Raw genomic sequence first — 15518 nt, forward strand, 5'->3', positions numbered from 1 at the left:
ATTACAACTTATTGCTCTAATCTATTATAAAAGTGTCATTGAGACTTGTAAATCGTGTTTATACATAATGTTCTTATAACTATAAAAACAGATACCTAATTTACCAATTCAATAATTAAATATTTTTTTGTACACTACATAAACGCGTTGTACATAATACCAAATAATTAACAAATATAATTTATTTATTATCGTAAAAAAATTGAAATCCAATCTACGAATTTATAATGAAAACTCCGAAATCCGGATTTATAATGAAAACTTCGAAATCCGGATTTATAACGAGAACTTCGAAATCCGGATTTCGATGTTCGAATACTACAACTCCGGATTTCGAATTTCGAAGTTTAAAACTCCGGTTTTTTGAAATTCGCAAAATCCGGATTTTCCCATCACTAGTTCAAATGAAGGATGTTTAACATATTGAATACTCTCTTTGTTTGAGTATACAATGATGTGTTCGATATAAATTTTATTATAAAGTCCAGACACCGTTATCTTAATTTATATGCAGAGTATAATACAGTAAATAATTATAGATTCTACAAATAAATAATAAATTAGCCTTAGTAAGTTTTATCCTTAACAATACCTGCTATTGTCTAATAACTATAAATATATATATAAATAATGTCATGATAATAATTGAATAGTTTTATAACATATTCAATATTTTTGATATTTTCATTTTAGTCAGTTATCAATAAATCAAGGTATATAACTATTTTCTTTTTAAAAGTAACGCAGTTACATCTTATATGAATCATAATTCATGAAACACATGAAAGTACATAGATTAATAAAATATGGGCTATGCAATCTTCTAACAAATATGGACATTTTCATATCAAAAGATAATTGTTAATTTGCAAATTTATATTGACCAAAAATTGAATCATATTTTTAAATCATATGAATAACTTTCACTGAACAAATTCATATTGTTTAGTTTGGTTTCTTTAATAAAAATATATACCCAGAGTAGCTTAATACAAACTAACTTCTGTAAAATATTAAGTGAATAATAATTATTTTAAAAACCTACTAATAGATTATAAATCACATTCAGTCCTGCAAGGTATTTTAATACAGACATTTAAAATACATTATTTGGTATTGAATACTATTTTTGATAATTTGTTATTAATTATTTAATTATTATATATACATATAATTTGTATGGTACGGGATACTATTTAGTTAGTTTTCCTTTTTTTTTAATTCAGTAAGACAATCCAGTCTGATTTGATAATCTCACCAACATAAAAGCAAGATTGCATTAAATTACATTATATATTTATTAAGTATGACGTTTATACGATTATGACCCTAGTTTGATCATTTTTATTAATATAACAGAATTGTTTAATCTAGTTTACAATAATTTTATATTATGAAATATTCTTATTATCTACCTATTATCCCATGCAAAAGGGCCGTACAACAATTTTTTTTCTTATCACAAGTCTTTATCCGGCAATAGGTTCACTTTGGACTATAAATTTAAAATGTATATATTGATTTGTGTAGAAACTTGAAAATTAAATATGAGTTTTATTCTAGTTATTTAAACTACAAGTGTCATCTGTTCCGTTTTTCTTGCTTTAATATATCTTTTAGGTACCAAATTTTGTTAATAATATATCTTGTAAACGACAAGATTGAAGACAAAGCTCATTAGCTCCTACCTGTATTCTTTAACTACAGAATACATATGTAAGATGTGGTAAAACTAATTTATACTTGACAGCCAAATTTTGAAATCGTCAACTAATTAAGGTAAAAAGTAAAAAAAATGTTTTATTTAAATAGTAATATAAACAATTTGTGGGAAATTTCAATAAAATTATTATTATTTTATACCAAATAATATTAAATTATAACATATACTTATAAGTTATGTATACACACTAATATAATGTAATTTATTATGAGTTTTACATTATATAATTTTACGTGTAAAGTGAATACACGATTAATTAGAGAATTGATAAAGATCTAACTACAATTTGCAATAAAGACTTAACTAAACTGAACTTAACTAAAGGCAATGCTTTTGATATTAAAATACGAAATTTCTCTTGGCGGGTTTTTGGTAAAATCGATGTTGGTACTATCTGTAGTATTACACATTTTATAGGTTATGTAACATTTATTTCTTATCATGCGTTATCATTTTTTGGAAACACTACCCCCAACTCGACCTATACAGTGCTGATAACCGGCTGTTATCATAAACACGAATGAGTGTAACAAGCCGCATCACCAAGGTAAATCCACCTTGGTATCAGGTATCTACAATCTACAGCCTTGGTTACAAACGAATGATTATTTATAATTTGTTATCATTTATTAATTTAACAATCGACGTTTGGAACTTCAAAATAAGTTTTGATTGTATTTACTAATCTTTGTTTATTTACGATGTGTTTTCAAATTTTTTTACCATTTACTGTTAACTGTTTTTAAATTAAGTAATTTATGTTTTGATTTGGTTATAATTACTGGCAAATATGAACAATGAGCGTGACTTTAAATTTCAAGTTCGTTTTTTACAATTAATTTTGTATTTAAAATAATATTAATACTTTTTCTAATCCAAATCATTAAGGTTTACATCGACTTGACTATCCCATGCCCGATTTTCAATTTTTTTTTCTAATCCGTTTGATTATTAATGCTGATGGTGCAAAAAAATTTGGAGAAACGCTTAGTTCCTAAGTTGAAGTTTGCATATTATAGCGTCTATAATAATAGGGGGCTGCAGTCGTAGCCACCTGCCGCCACACCATACATTTGTCAGTGACGCGAGAATAAGTTAGGTCTCGTTAGGTCGCTGACGCTTTCAGAGGGGTATCAGGTTAGTTTCATTCTTGCTAGCTATTTTTTCCTCTGGAAGATTAGGGGCGTGAGAACCCAACCAATGAAGAGGCTCCAGTTGGCAGGCATAAGCAGTTGTTTTATGTAGCTAAAGTTTTACTAACTTAAAGCTTTTAATTCTTAAGAAAATTATATTTGTTGTTCAATACATTATTGATTATAATAATAATAAAAATAAATAACTAATAACTCTGTAGCAGTGCGTACTCTCATCGCTAACAAATGTATGGTGCGACGGTGGGCAGCTGAAGATTCAAATATGAGTGTTAAAAGCATAGGCTACTGGTTTATGCAAAAATGATGTGGGAAATTGTGTCGAGTGAAGGTGGGTCGACTCCAATTGAATTATTATGTGGATAATTTTCAGATGTATCCGCATAAAGATTGAAAAAAGAAGTTATTAAGTTTTTCGGTTTTCATAATAAAAAGATGTGACTATATATTTTAGTATAGTTTGTCTCACAAGATACTGATACTGCGCAGAAACCAAAACGTGTCGCTCTTGTCTACTAAGGCGCATACAAGAATAAATGCGTTTTGATTTTTGCGCAGTACTGTTCTCTCATGAGACAGAGTATAGTATCGGAAATACTAGTACACAATTTTTTACAACACTGACTGTTACTATTTCTTACTAAATCTAACTAATCTAATTGAATTTCAGTATGTATCAAAAGAAGATTTCAATAGAACATATAAAAAAATCACACGTGATCGCCAAAAACAAATTGATGACTGGCATTGGAGTAACTATGTAGAATCAATTAAGGCTGAAGAATCAAAGAGTACATTTACAATAGAAAATAATAACGAGGATAAAGAAATTGTTTATCCCCGTCCATCAGATATGTGTTCAATAAGCAAATTTAGTACGTTGAATTCTGCGAAGTTGTATTCATTGCATGATCCTTCAGACATTAATAATATCCATGGACTAAGAAAGTATTTATTTGGTGATTTTAATTTTAGAACTAATTTAGGTGTGTAAATATATATTGAATAATGTTTTAATTTTATTTATTTCAGTCGTCTATTTAAGACATTTAATGAATATTCTACAATTTTGGAAAATGCATTACAACCACCAGTTTTAAAGAATCCTAAGAAAATACGAATTAAAACAAAAGAACTTGATCAACGAGCAAATAAAAATTATATTAATGATCTTAATAAATTGGTATATCATTACATACCTTCTATTATATGTACAGGGTATCTCACAGTATTTATTAGATATTCTATATATGCATTTATATTCTGTTTATGTTATCTTAAATTTTCTTACTGTAAATGGCCTCTTTAGAAATCACTCTGTTGGGTTCAGTACTCCCTAGTACTACTAATAATAATTATAATGCTAAAGCAGTTAAACTTATTAGGTGAATAAAAAAATATGCCCCAAATTCTTCAATAATTCTTAATTGTTGTTTTTTGTTATCAATTTTTGAGTCTCTCTTATAGTTGGTATGCAATAATTATTTGCATTTCATAAATTTATTATAAAATATCAAATTCTTAAAATATATTTACATTTTATTATTATTGTAGCTATATTAGTGGTTAAACTGAAAAACATTTAGTACTACCATTTAAAAACCATTATTATTTCATTCTTAAATAACTTTCTATTTGAATATTTTAAGCTTACAGAATTAAAACAAGATTTTAAAAATAAGGATTTACATGAAAAAAAAGACAAAAGAAATATAATGTTTAGAAGATTATTTCAAATGAAATTAATTTGCGGCCATAAATTAGCAATTGATGCTATTAAGGTAAATAATGAAAAATTATAATAATTTATTAGCAAAACGTGTACGATTTGTTTTGATGAAGATAACGTATTTGTATATTATGCATAAACTAATATTTTCTAAAATTTTTCATTAAAAATAAAAACTATAACAATCTAAATTTTGCAGAAAAATAAATTCTGCATTTTTTTATTCGGAAAACTAAGACCACATTAATTGTTCTACATAGAAAAAAAATTTACTTTTGGTTGTGAATTTGTTATTATATTTATTATAAAATTATTAGGAATGATCCGATATAGATTTTTCACAATATCTGATAATTAATTTCTAATACTGATTGTTCTGTTATAAAACATAAGCCGATACTAATAAAAACCTATATGTCGGCTGTATAAATCCAATATTACAGCCGATATGAATCATGTGACACATCAAATCATATAGTACATTTGTGACAAATGTAATGTTCCACCTTTTTTAATTAAGTTAGAATTTTTTATTTTTATTTAAAATGATTGGTAAAATAACAGTTTTGGGAAAAAAACAATTAACCGATGTGGCCGATATCGATATCCGGTCATGCCAATACTCAGTCCTAAAAATTATACATACATATATGCTGTTGTTTATATTAGGTGTGCTCGCAAACCTTGGAGGCTCGAATCTACAACTCCATTCAAGATAAAATGAAGGAATTAATACAAATAATATCTTGTTTATCTTCAACCACAGGAAAATACTTATATGGTCAATTATATAACAAGAAAAAGAAAGAAAGTTATGTATGTTAAAGTTTGTAACTGAGTTTTAACTTAAGTTATTATTTTTATAGTTTACAATTTAATTCAGTGGTGTAATTAGAGGGAAGGAGATGTCTTGGTTATAAATAATATCTCTCATTTTTATGATTTCGATAACTGTGGGAGATAAAACATTGAAAATGTAATAATGATTATCTAAAAATTAAATAGTCAGATACTCCCCCAACCAAAAAAAATGACCAAAGTACGCCACTAAACCTTGTTTTTCTTTGGATACTCAACGCCCATATTTTTTAAAACTGGTTGGTAAAAATAAGTATTTAAATCAGTGACTCCCAAAAAAAAATTCACTGTTATAATGTCTACAATACGGGTCAAACACAAAAAATAAAAAATAAATGAACTTCTTAAAAAGCCCTTTTAGCCAGAGAAAAGCCATGATTTTATTAAAATCGTAAAAGTTAACTACTAACATTTCTTTTTTAGTAATAAATATTTTGTTTTAGGATTTAGTTGCAGCATGCAAGACTTTAATTAACATGTTGGATGACTGTGGATATAAAGATGTGTCTAATGACAACCAAAATAATATTCACTGCGAACAAATTGGTCAAAGCAACAAACTTAATGAGCTCACAAGTAAAGCATTGACTAGAAAGAAAAGCCAAATTACCAATAGCAATTTCAACCATTTAAGCATGTATAACCAAATAAGACCAAAGCTTGGATCATGTTATGCTCAAAAGTGGTCAAAAAATAATGTAAAATAAGAATAACTAACATTAATTTTACTTTATAAAAAACTAAAAATATATATTAGTTTTTTTGTCTATATAATTTCATTCCCGTTTCTAGAAAATCACTGATAAGACTCAAAGCCCAAATTGTGCAAATAATTTTGAAGACAAAACATTATTAACTAAAAATGAAAATAAGTTTGTCTCTTCTGATGATTCAATAGATAATTGTCATAATTTTGATGATGTAAAAACGGCCGTGCAACAATTTTGTTTAGTAACTATGATTGATTGTGATTACATTTTTTAGCACAATGATTAATGTTATTTATATGTTTTAAAGCTGATGAAATATTAAAGATCATCATTTTTGTTTTTTATAACCTAAATAATAATATGTAATTATTAATTTAGGAGACAAATGAACAATTTGAGGGAGAAATAGGACTACATAGACATACTCATCCTTGCACGAGTCCTAAAAGTATCCTGTCAGGAGAGTCAAATACACCAAAGTAAATTTAATTGTGTCACTTTTATATTATTTGGTGTTTTAGTTTAAGCTGTAATTTTCAGGTTATGTTTGTTAACGAAACAACATATTAGACATAATATTGGACTATATGTTATGAAAGAAAATGTCTGGAGGAATTTCAAAACCAAAAGTAAGTAAAAAAACATATTTATAATTTATTAATCTAAAACTTATCATAATCAAATATATTTAATTTCATTCTATAAAGATGATGGAAAATATAATTTATCAATTAAAAATTGCATCAAATTGGTTGAGTAGTTGCCAATCTAGTGTTCTAAAATTATAGGATTATAAAGGTTTTTAGTTTTATTATTATTCTTTTTGTAAATAATCAATACATTTTTTGGTGTAATTAATCTAAGAGTTTTGACCCCGTGTTTTGTAAGATGTGTCTTCAATTTTCTGTTCCTAGTGCTCCTAAATCTTCCTCCACTCCATCTATCCAACTTCTTTCCTGGTCCTTTCATATGATCTTCTCCCACGCGGTTTCCATTCCTTTACCAATCTCGAGGTTCTCTCCTTTTCTCTTAAAGTACCCTAGCCGTTGGACTCTTAGTCCTTTAAAATAATCTATTCACTGTCCTCCGGTGGAAGGGTAGCTGAGAGGGTATGGCGGCAAAGTGTAAGTGCTCACTGTTGCTGGTTCGACACTCGGTTACGGGCGCTCCGTTTGCTGGTCGAGCAATCGTCCGGTAAAAATGAGCCGCCATCCGCTCTCCAGCAACGGACTGACGACCCGCCCCGAATAGCGAATTCATCAAGAAACCATCTCATGATGACATGTTTTCATAGCCTGTTAAGCTACATGATAATAAACACTGGCCTTAATTAAATAATCAAACTTAATATTATTTTAAGATGTAAATATATCAGAAGATGGACAACTCAAATTGATTATAAACCAAAAAAATGTAGATGAAATAATTTCTTATAGAAGACAATTTTCCAAGATTCAGTTATCTGATGATCAAGTGGAAACTATATTCAGGTAAACAGATATTAATATACTTGCAATGAAACCTGTTGTACATCAATACAACGGTATATAGAAAGAAACGCTTGCTCATAAAATGGTATCAAAATCAGTTCAGCCGTTTTAGTGTGATTGCGTGACACACACAAACAGCCATTTATACCTTATTATGTTATGTTCGGTTTATTTATAATTTTAATACGATGTATAATAAGAATATTTTGTTAAAAAGTGTTACAGAGTCAATAGCAGATGTTCTATTAAATAAAGTGTTACTAAAATTGGAAATAAGTATTGATGACATAATTACAGATTTAGTTAAAATGGAACTTTCAGAACATTATGAAGTAAATGAAAGTACAAATTTTTGTTGATGTATGTTTTTATTTATTTATATAAATTGTCTCATTTTTATAGCCATTATATTATAAAAAATATACATTATTTAAAATGTTTGACATATACTTCTTGTTATATTTTATACTATCTCACTCTACATTGTCATTGTAACCAATAGGCAAATCAACAATATAATGAACACATTTTCAAATACCTGTTGACTTATGATTCATTCGCACATATAGAAACCTAAAAATTTGCTATGGCCATTATGTAATTTTCTCCCATTTTTATTTTTCCTCTGTGACTACAGTTTTTAAGAATATCTTGTATGTAATTGCTCCCTCAAGTCCTAAAACTTCCCTAAAAATAGAAATAAAGAAAAAGCTTTCACCTCTTCTAGGGGAAAGGTTTTATGATATTTTTTTTATGCTTAAAGACTATTCTATACAAATTTGAAACTGATTTGACATTTAGCTATAATTCAGTTTAAAAATATGTACATTTTTTCAGGTGTTTTTCTCGATTATAACGGGGATGGGATAACATTTTAAAATAGTTGACCCCCTCTTGAGTAAAATTTCTCATCTATAATATACTAGCTACATGAAGACATCAGCTCAGCGGTTAAAAGTATTGTGTATCCAGATACTCAAATAAATAAAATAAAAATACTCATTGTTAAAACAATGTCATCTTAGCTACGCATCGAAACTAAAAACATTATTTTTGGCTATAGATATATACTTAAAAAATATCCCCTAGAAAAGGTAGAAATTTTTTCTTTATTTCCAGAAGACCTAAGGCCTGAAAACAAGACTAAAGTAAGTGTGGGGCTAAACAATTTTTCTTTTCGCTAAAACCTTATTCGGACTATTACGAACATTAAAAAAAATGAGGCAAATCGATCCAGCCGTTCTCAAGTGATGCGATTAGCTACGAACAGCGTTTCCCTTGTATATATATTGAGAGAGAGGTTCATTATTACTTAGGTGTTTTTGAAGCGACTGAAGCAAGTTTGTATCATGTGTGCATGATTTTTACAAGGTAAAAGAGGGATTAGTAGATGTTTTTAGAATTCTCAGAGACGACAACAACCAAAAATAACACCAAATGGTATTATTTCTGTAATTACTATTATAAACGAATTATTGAATTTACGCATAAGAATACAAATTAACTTTATGATAGATCTCTAAATTCCTCTATAAAATATGTTCATCAATTGTGTCCAAAAATGCATTATTATCCATGAAAAACAATAAACATAAGTTTTTTCATTGATTTAATACATATAGGAAAAAATAGATTTCTTTATTATACGTTCCCTCGATGCTATACTTTTTTTCTAACGATAATTTTCGTTTTTCACATTATTCGTTGAAACGATTTTTAAAGCAAGATGGTCGACGCAGAGTTTTCCAATAGTCTATTTGGCAAAAAATATAAAATAGTAGACAATGCGGAACTGTTTGTAGACTAATACAATTATTGTTTATTTTATTTTGCCCCGACTCCGTTCTCCGCGTTTTGCGCGATTCGCCATCGAGTTCATTGACATCTTAATACCGTTGCACCAGTCGCTACTTGTTATGCCAATTTGTTAGATACCAACTATTCGCAGGTGGTAAACGATTTGTACCATTTCACTCCTATTCCTTCTGTGGCATTGGTGCCCATTTATCGAATTCTATATGCCCTAAGTTCTGCCCGTATTGCGCGTGCATTTTTTCCCGCAACTCCGCCAAGCGTACCTCTACAGCATGTTGGTAATTTCCAAGTCCATGTTGCGGGCAGTATGAGATGATTGTCATCGATCTTATCAAAATCAATTTTTCATTTTTTGCAAATTGTTGTTTAATTAAACAAAATTAAATTAAAATTATGGAAAGCAATCAGTTTTACGTTCAAAACTAGATAACCATCACATAGTTATGTGTACACTGTACACTAGGGATTTGGTTTGCTTCAAACATTTTTTTTAACCCCACAACGAAAAATGGGTTCGTCTTGGTGAAAAAAGTGTGAAACATTAAATCCACGGAGTCTTTAAACAGATTTTAATATAAGTATCGATTTTTTAAAAATTATTTCTCATCTTTTTGACCTTATATTAAATTTGTATAAATTTATAAATAAAAAAAAACAATATTTTTGATAGTATACATGTACTCAATTTGTCTATCGGTTATTTCTATCTAAACTTTATAAAAAATGTGTGCCGTTATTTTTGTTATTATATCAAATTTTCGTTATTTTTAATTTTTGTAAGAAAGTGCAACAAAAAAAAAAAATTGAGCGTAAGCACTAGGTAAATATGTACTATCAAAAATGTATTTATAAATTATAAGTTTATATAAAATTAATATAAGGTCAATGAGAACTGAAGTATTAAAAAAATATAAACTTCTATTAAAATCTTGTTTTTTTTTCAATTTTCCATAGATTTTATTATAATTAAACCACTATAAATGTAAAACAAATATAATATAGTTTTAATAGTCAAGACTTAATTATTATAGTTATAATCAATCTTCAGTCTTTCTATGAGCTTTTGAACGCCGGTAGTTAGAACTATGCGCCTTTAAAATTACAGTTATGCGTAATTAAAAAAACGGTGTATCTAGTGTAACTGAATAAATAATAATAATAAATGGAATGAAGAATACCAATGCGTCTAGCCAAAAAAAAAATCGTGAAATATTTTTTTTTTACCTGACACTTTTTTTTACCGAGATGTATCCATTTTTCGTTGTGGAGGCGAAAAAATGTTAACTTGGGACGAGTCCATGTTGGCTGTACGCCAATCTTAGTATTATATTTTGCCTATATTCAAGGCGCAAGAGCCGGTCAATAGAGCCTATAGGCAATAATATTTACAATCCTGGCGGATGCACGAACCCGAAGAATGTTAATAATAACATTGATTATGTAATAATGTCTATTACACTCAATCAATGATAATAATAATTATTTCTGTATTACCCCCCACTTTCTTTTACCATAAATGTATTCTGATAAAAGATGTGGTTCTGTTATCACAAATTACATTATAATTTAAATTTTTCAGATGTTATTTAATGAATAGTATTTAATTTTATGCATCAAATCGTTATAGTTTCATTTATTAATATGTAAAATAACTTAATACTTGTGTTTGAAGTTATGACTGGTTTTCATTATGTAATTTTGAACTTGTTTCCACGTGTATCATTGTTATACAATACATAGTTATTTTGGCGACAGTTTTTATACAATATTCTATTATGAATTTAACAGTCTTATTGAATATTTTAGTCTTAGTAACTTGTGCTACAATTGTTACTGTTGACAGCTGGGATGTCCAACTGAACAATTCTATTGTAGACCAACTTCAAATGGGCGAAAGTATACAAGTAGAGTTCAACTCTACCGCTTTTCAAAATAATAATTCAGGAAATGAATTTAGAAAAATTGAGTTAATTAGTACAAATTTGGAAGTTGTATCAATATCACCAAGGTTTTTTGATTTACCAACACCCAATAACCTAACAAATACATGGAGTGGTACGTTCAATATAACTGGGAAATTCATAGGATATACAAAAGTTTATTTCCAAATGGTAAAATTCAGTAAGTTACTGAATAATAACGATATCAAAAAATCTTTAATATAATAATTAATAAAATATTTATTATGTTTTTAGAAAATTCTGCTATAGAATCGATTGTGAATTCAAGTGAAAACCATATTAACGTAGTTGTAGTCAGAAAGCAAAGACTAATTGACAATGTTTTCATAGTATCTGTTGCTATACTGATGAGTATTATATTTATAAATTTGGGATGTGCTCTAGAACTAAAACAACTGAAAGAATGCATTAAAAAACCAATAGCTCCAATAATAACATTCCTTGCTCAATTTGTAATATTACCAATTGTAAGTCATTTAGCTATTAATATTTTATTGTGTTTTTTAATCATTGTTTTTGTTGCAGATAAGCTATTATTATGCAAAACTCATATTTCCTAATTCAGTTACCATGCAATTGGGATTGTATTTTACTGGAATCAGTCCTGGAGGAGGAGCAGCAAGTGTATGGGCTTTACTTTTAGGTGGCAACATTAACCTAAGCGTTTTACTTACTACACTTGGTACTTTGCAATCTTTTAGTAAGTATTATTCACCAACAAGTTGTTTATTTTATTACATACTAACGCGTTGGCCACCTGGCAACAGTATTTTTATATCTATTTGTTCAAGAGATAAAACTGTTCATTTTATCAACAGCAGTATAATAATAAACAACTGTGCTGAGGCCAACGACCATACAATGGTCGTATGTTAAAAAAAAATGTAGTGTATTTTAAAGTATAAATTATAAAAAAATAACTAGTTCCAATGACAAATTCTCATTTATGTGTTAATAAGTATATATTAAAGTAGTAAGTATCTTTTAATTAAGATTTTATAAAATAGCTATCGTTTTAAGATATTTTGTAAATTGTTATATATTTTAAACCATGTTTCATAATAGTTTTTGTTAGAAAAACATGGGTATTTTTTAGTTCAATAACAAATAATAATTATAAAATAATGAAATATTTTCAAAACATTTTTATTTAGCGCATCTGATAGTTTATTGTTTAAAATTATTGACTCTTTTAATGACTTTAAATGACCTTTTAGCTTTGATGCGAAGCTAAAGGTATTATTTTTTATAATGATGTGTTTTTATTTTAATTTATGTATGTAGACCCACAATATCTTCTCAACTGATAAACCGATTTCATCATATAGCAACTCTATAAATCAGATATTGTACCTATATTTAACCAAAAATTTAAAAAGTTCATCCCTTCTCCTTCATAATCAAGAAAAAACACAAAAAATGTACACATTTTAAAACTTTTTTAGAACCCTCTAAATAATTTTTAAAAATAGTCAGATTAGTTCCAAATTTGTATGACATATTATTTAGATAAAGTATCAAAAAAATATCTTGAAAGTTAAAACCTTATCACTAAAAGGGACAGAAGCTTTCTTTTTATTTTATTCGCTTGTTTCGAGTACAGTTTTAGGATTGAACAATACCTTCCCAGCTCCGCATTGAATCTAAAACTAACATTATAACTTAATAATCTAATTAACTGACTTTATTTTATGTTTGTTTTTACAGTAATGATTCCATTTTGGGCTATATTCTTAGGAAAACGTATTTTTGATATAGAAGAAATACCAGTTCCTTATTCACGCATTGGTTCATCTGTTGTAGCATTGATCATACCCTTGTTAATAGGTTACTCTATTCAGTGTTTTATGCCAAGAGTGTGTAAATTAATGATTCGAGTATTAAAGCCGTTATCTAGTTGTCTGATATTATTTATAATTATTTTTGCCATTGCTACTAATTTGTATCTGTTTCAAATATTTTCATGGCAAGTGAGTATTGAATTTGTTTTTTAATAAACCTAATATCATGTTATCATACCTATATTTCAAATTTTAATGTAGATCATTTTAGCTGGAGCTATATTGCCTTGGACAGGCTTTTTAATTGGTTTCATTACAGCATATATTGTAGGCTTACCCAAAGCAGACATTGTATCAATGACTATTGAATCTGGTATACAGAACACTGGTATTGCCATTTTTATGTTGAAATTCTCATTAGGACAACCAGCTGCAGATATAACAACAGGTACTTTGATAACCTGGCATAAATGTTTTTATATAACTACTGTAACATATAAAGTATTATGTACTATTTATTATAGGTACATATAGATTAAACGTGTTATATAATAATTAATAGGTAATATGAATTTTTGGTAGTGTTGTATTGGACCCGATACTATGTTACACCATATATTTTTGGGATCAAGTCAATAAATATATTGCTATATTAGTATACACTGTAGCCTACCTATGTATGTTTAGTCAATGTTATATCTTTGTTGATTACTTTTGAAACTGTATAATTCCGATTAAATTTACTTTGTTTTAGTTGTGCCAGTGGCTGTTGCATTAATGACACCCATCCCTTTAACAGTGGCTTTCCTTATACAAAAGTGTGTGCGAAAAAAAGGAGAAGTAGGACATCAAGATGTTGCTACTATTTCAATGTTAGATGAAAAAGAAAATGGAATACAAACAGAACCTACTTTACTGACTGCATCTGATAATTTAAGAAAACAAGTATAGATATTGAGAGGTTTTTTCTGTTTAGGGAGGAAGGGAGAGTATAGTAGAGTAGAGGTATTAAAACTTATATTATATTTGTTTAAAAGAAAAGAAGCCATGAGCAACATTTTTTTAAACCTGTGTAGGCGCAATCAATAGAGTAATTTATGGGTCACTACCACTAAAATAAAAATAAATTTACTTAGTCTTTTTCCTTTGAAACATTTATGTGTTAATGTGTTTCTAAAATATTTATTATATTTCGTAATCCTAAGTACCGTGTTTAAATGAATAATCGGGTGTATAAATTGGTAATTTTTATTTTATTTAGCATTTGTTATTTTGTAATTGTTCCCGTTTAAGTACGCTTTAAATACATGCTAAATATCCTAAAAAAATGTATTCAAATTTGGTTTAATATATTTGCAAGATAACCAAGAAACGTTAAAGTAATTAAATCATATTGCTAAAAGCAATTATAAGATTTTATTTTTATTTTCACCTGAGTGAATTTAAATCCTGTAACCCCCACCAAATATCCCACTGGTCTAACTCAACAGTATTGTACATTGTTAGTAAATTTGAAATTTGTTGTTAGTTATGGATCATTTTTATTTGACAATTCCTTCCATAAATCTCTCAGACCATTTTATTTTGAATAAAAAATAACATCACAAAATGTACCAACATGTTTTTCCTTTGAAAAAAATTAATTAAGTTATAATATTCTACAATTGAAATGTCGTTATGTTAACAAATGTTTGTTGTATCTTTATTCTGTCTATTAACTACTTAATAAAATTATTTGAATTGTTTCTTAAAAACTGTATTGTTTTATTTATATATACATTTTTCATGTAAATTAAAAAAAAACCCTTTTCTACAAAAAATAAGACACCTATGGTTTTACGCTAGAATATTTCAGTAGCAATGCTATCGTCATCAGTGCTCACAACAGACTATTGAGTCTTTTTAAGAACCAATGAAATAGTCAAAGATATTTATTCTTTTCTATAACACAATTTTTGCTTAGATTATCAGATATTTGTTATAAACAAGTTTTTGAGGTACCCATAATGTGGGGTCTCCTCCTCGCGTAATCATGTGCATATTTTTGTAAATATTATAAAAAATACTTATTGTAAATTTTTTTACAGATTGTATGTCTCAATAAAAGCGTTTCTAAAAAAAAAAGTATAATTTTTTAATTTTAATTTTTAGTGACTATTATTAAAATAGTAAAAGAAATATTAAATCACCACTTTTAAACTAAGACGGATTAAAATATAAAAAACAGTAGATTAAAAAAAAAAAATTCACTTTAAAGCTTTTTCTCTATATACATAGCTATTCAATATTAATAGCTTTTA

The 15518-nt window shown here is 27.6% G+C and overlaps 2 protein-coding genes across 8 annotated transcripts; both read left to right on the plus strand.

Moving 5' to 3' along the window:
• The first annotated feature begins 2354 nt into the window (after window positions 1-2354).
• LOC126838973 (uncharacterized) lies at window positions 2355-8061 on the plus strand. 5 transcript variants are annotated; one of them, XM_050573812.1, is made up of 11 exons: window positions 2355-2543; window positions 3545-3822; window positions 3907-4057; window positions 4524-4655; window positions 5273-5419; window positions 5905-6159; window positions 6254-6412; window positions 6550-6650; window positions 6742-6800; window positions 7532-7661; window positions 7879-8061. In XM_050573812.1, exons 1-11 carry the CDS (start codon window positions 2514-2516, stop codon window positions 8018-8020), a joined length of 1584 nt encoding a protein of 527 aa, XP_050429769.1. In that variant the 5' UTR covers window positions 2355-2513; the 3' UTR covers window positions 8021-8061. The 5 variants fall into 5 exon arrangements, 4 of the variants coding, with proteins under 4 accessions (XP_050429769.1, XP_050429770.1, XP_050429768.1 ...); XM_050573811.1 differs by having other exon boundaries at window positions 2357-2543; window positions 6712-6800; XM_050573814.1 differs by lacking the exon at window positions 2355-2543 and adding an exon at window positions 3041-3205 and having other exon boundaries at window positions 6712-6800.
• Window positions 8062-11038: 2977 nt separating this feature from the next.
• LOC126838321 (ileal sodium/bile acid cotransporter-like) lies at window positions 11039-15204 on the plus strand. 3 transcript variants are annotated; one of them, XM_050572658.1, is made up of 7 exons: window positions 11039-11597; window positions 11672-11904; window positions 11963-12137; window positions 13145-13407; window positions 13480-13666; window positions 13801-13895; window positions 13973-14095. In XM_050572658.1, exons 1-6 carry the CDS (start codon window positions 11252-11254, stop codon window positions 13872-13874), a joined length of 1278 nt encoding a protein of 425 aa, XP_050428615.1. In that variant the 5' UTR covers window positions 11039-11251; the 3' UTR covers window positions 13875-13895; window positions 13973-14095. The 3 variants fall into 3 exon arrangements, with proteins under 3 accessions (XP_050428615.1, XP_050428614.1, XP_050428613.1); XM_050572657.1 differs by lacking the exon at window positions 13801-13895 and having other exon boundaries at window positions 11041-11597; window positions 11672-11889; window positions 13973-15204; XM_050572656.1 differs by lacking the exon at window positions 13801-13895 and having other exon boundaries at window positions 11044-11597; window positions 13973-14964.
• The last annotated feature ends 314 nt before the right edge of the window (window positions 15205-15518 follow it).

This window comes from Adelges cooleyi, unplaced genomic scaffold, assembly GCF_023614345.1.
Source record: "Adelges cooleyi isolate 19-005CV unplaced genomic scaffold, UGA_ACOO_1.1 ACOO_flye_CR_arks_rails_tigmint_CR_PRNA_30, whole genome shotgun sequence".
Lineage (NCBI taxonomy): Eukaryota > Metazoa > Arthropoda > Insecta > Hemiptera > Adelgidae > Adelges > Adelges cooleyi.

Coding starts and splice junctions, on each gene's coding strand:
- LOC126838973 (XM_050573811.1), top strand. CDS start 2,514: ATGAACAATGAGCGTGACTTTAAATTTCAA. Junction 2,544..3,544: donor AGCGTGACTTTAAATTTCAA/GTTCGTTTTTTA, acceptor ATTGAATTTCAG/TATGTATCAAAAGAAGATTT. Junction 4,656..5,272: donor TAGCAATTGATGCTATTAAG/GTAAATAATGAA, acceptor TGTTTATATTAG/GTGTGCTCGCAAACCTTGGA.
- LOC126838321 (XM_050572656.1), top strand. CDS start 11,252: ATGAATTTAACAGTCTTATTGAATATTTTAGTCTTAGTAACTTGTGCT. Junction 11,905..11,962: donor AATTTGTAATATTACCAATT/GTAAGTCATTTA, acceptor TTTTTGTTGCAG/ATAAGCTATTATTATGCAAA. Junction 12,138..13,144: donor TGGTACTTTGCAATCTTTTA/GTAAGTATTATT, acceptor TTGTTTTTACAG/TAATGATTCCATTTTGGGCT.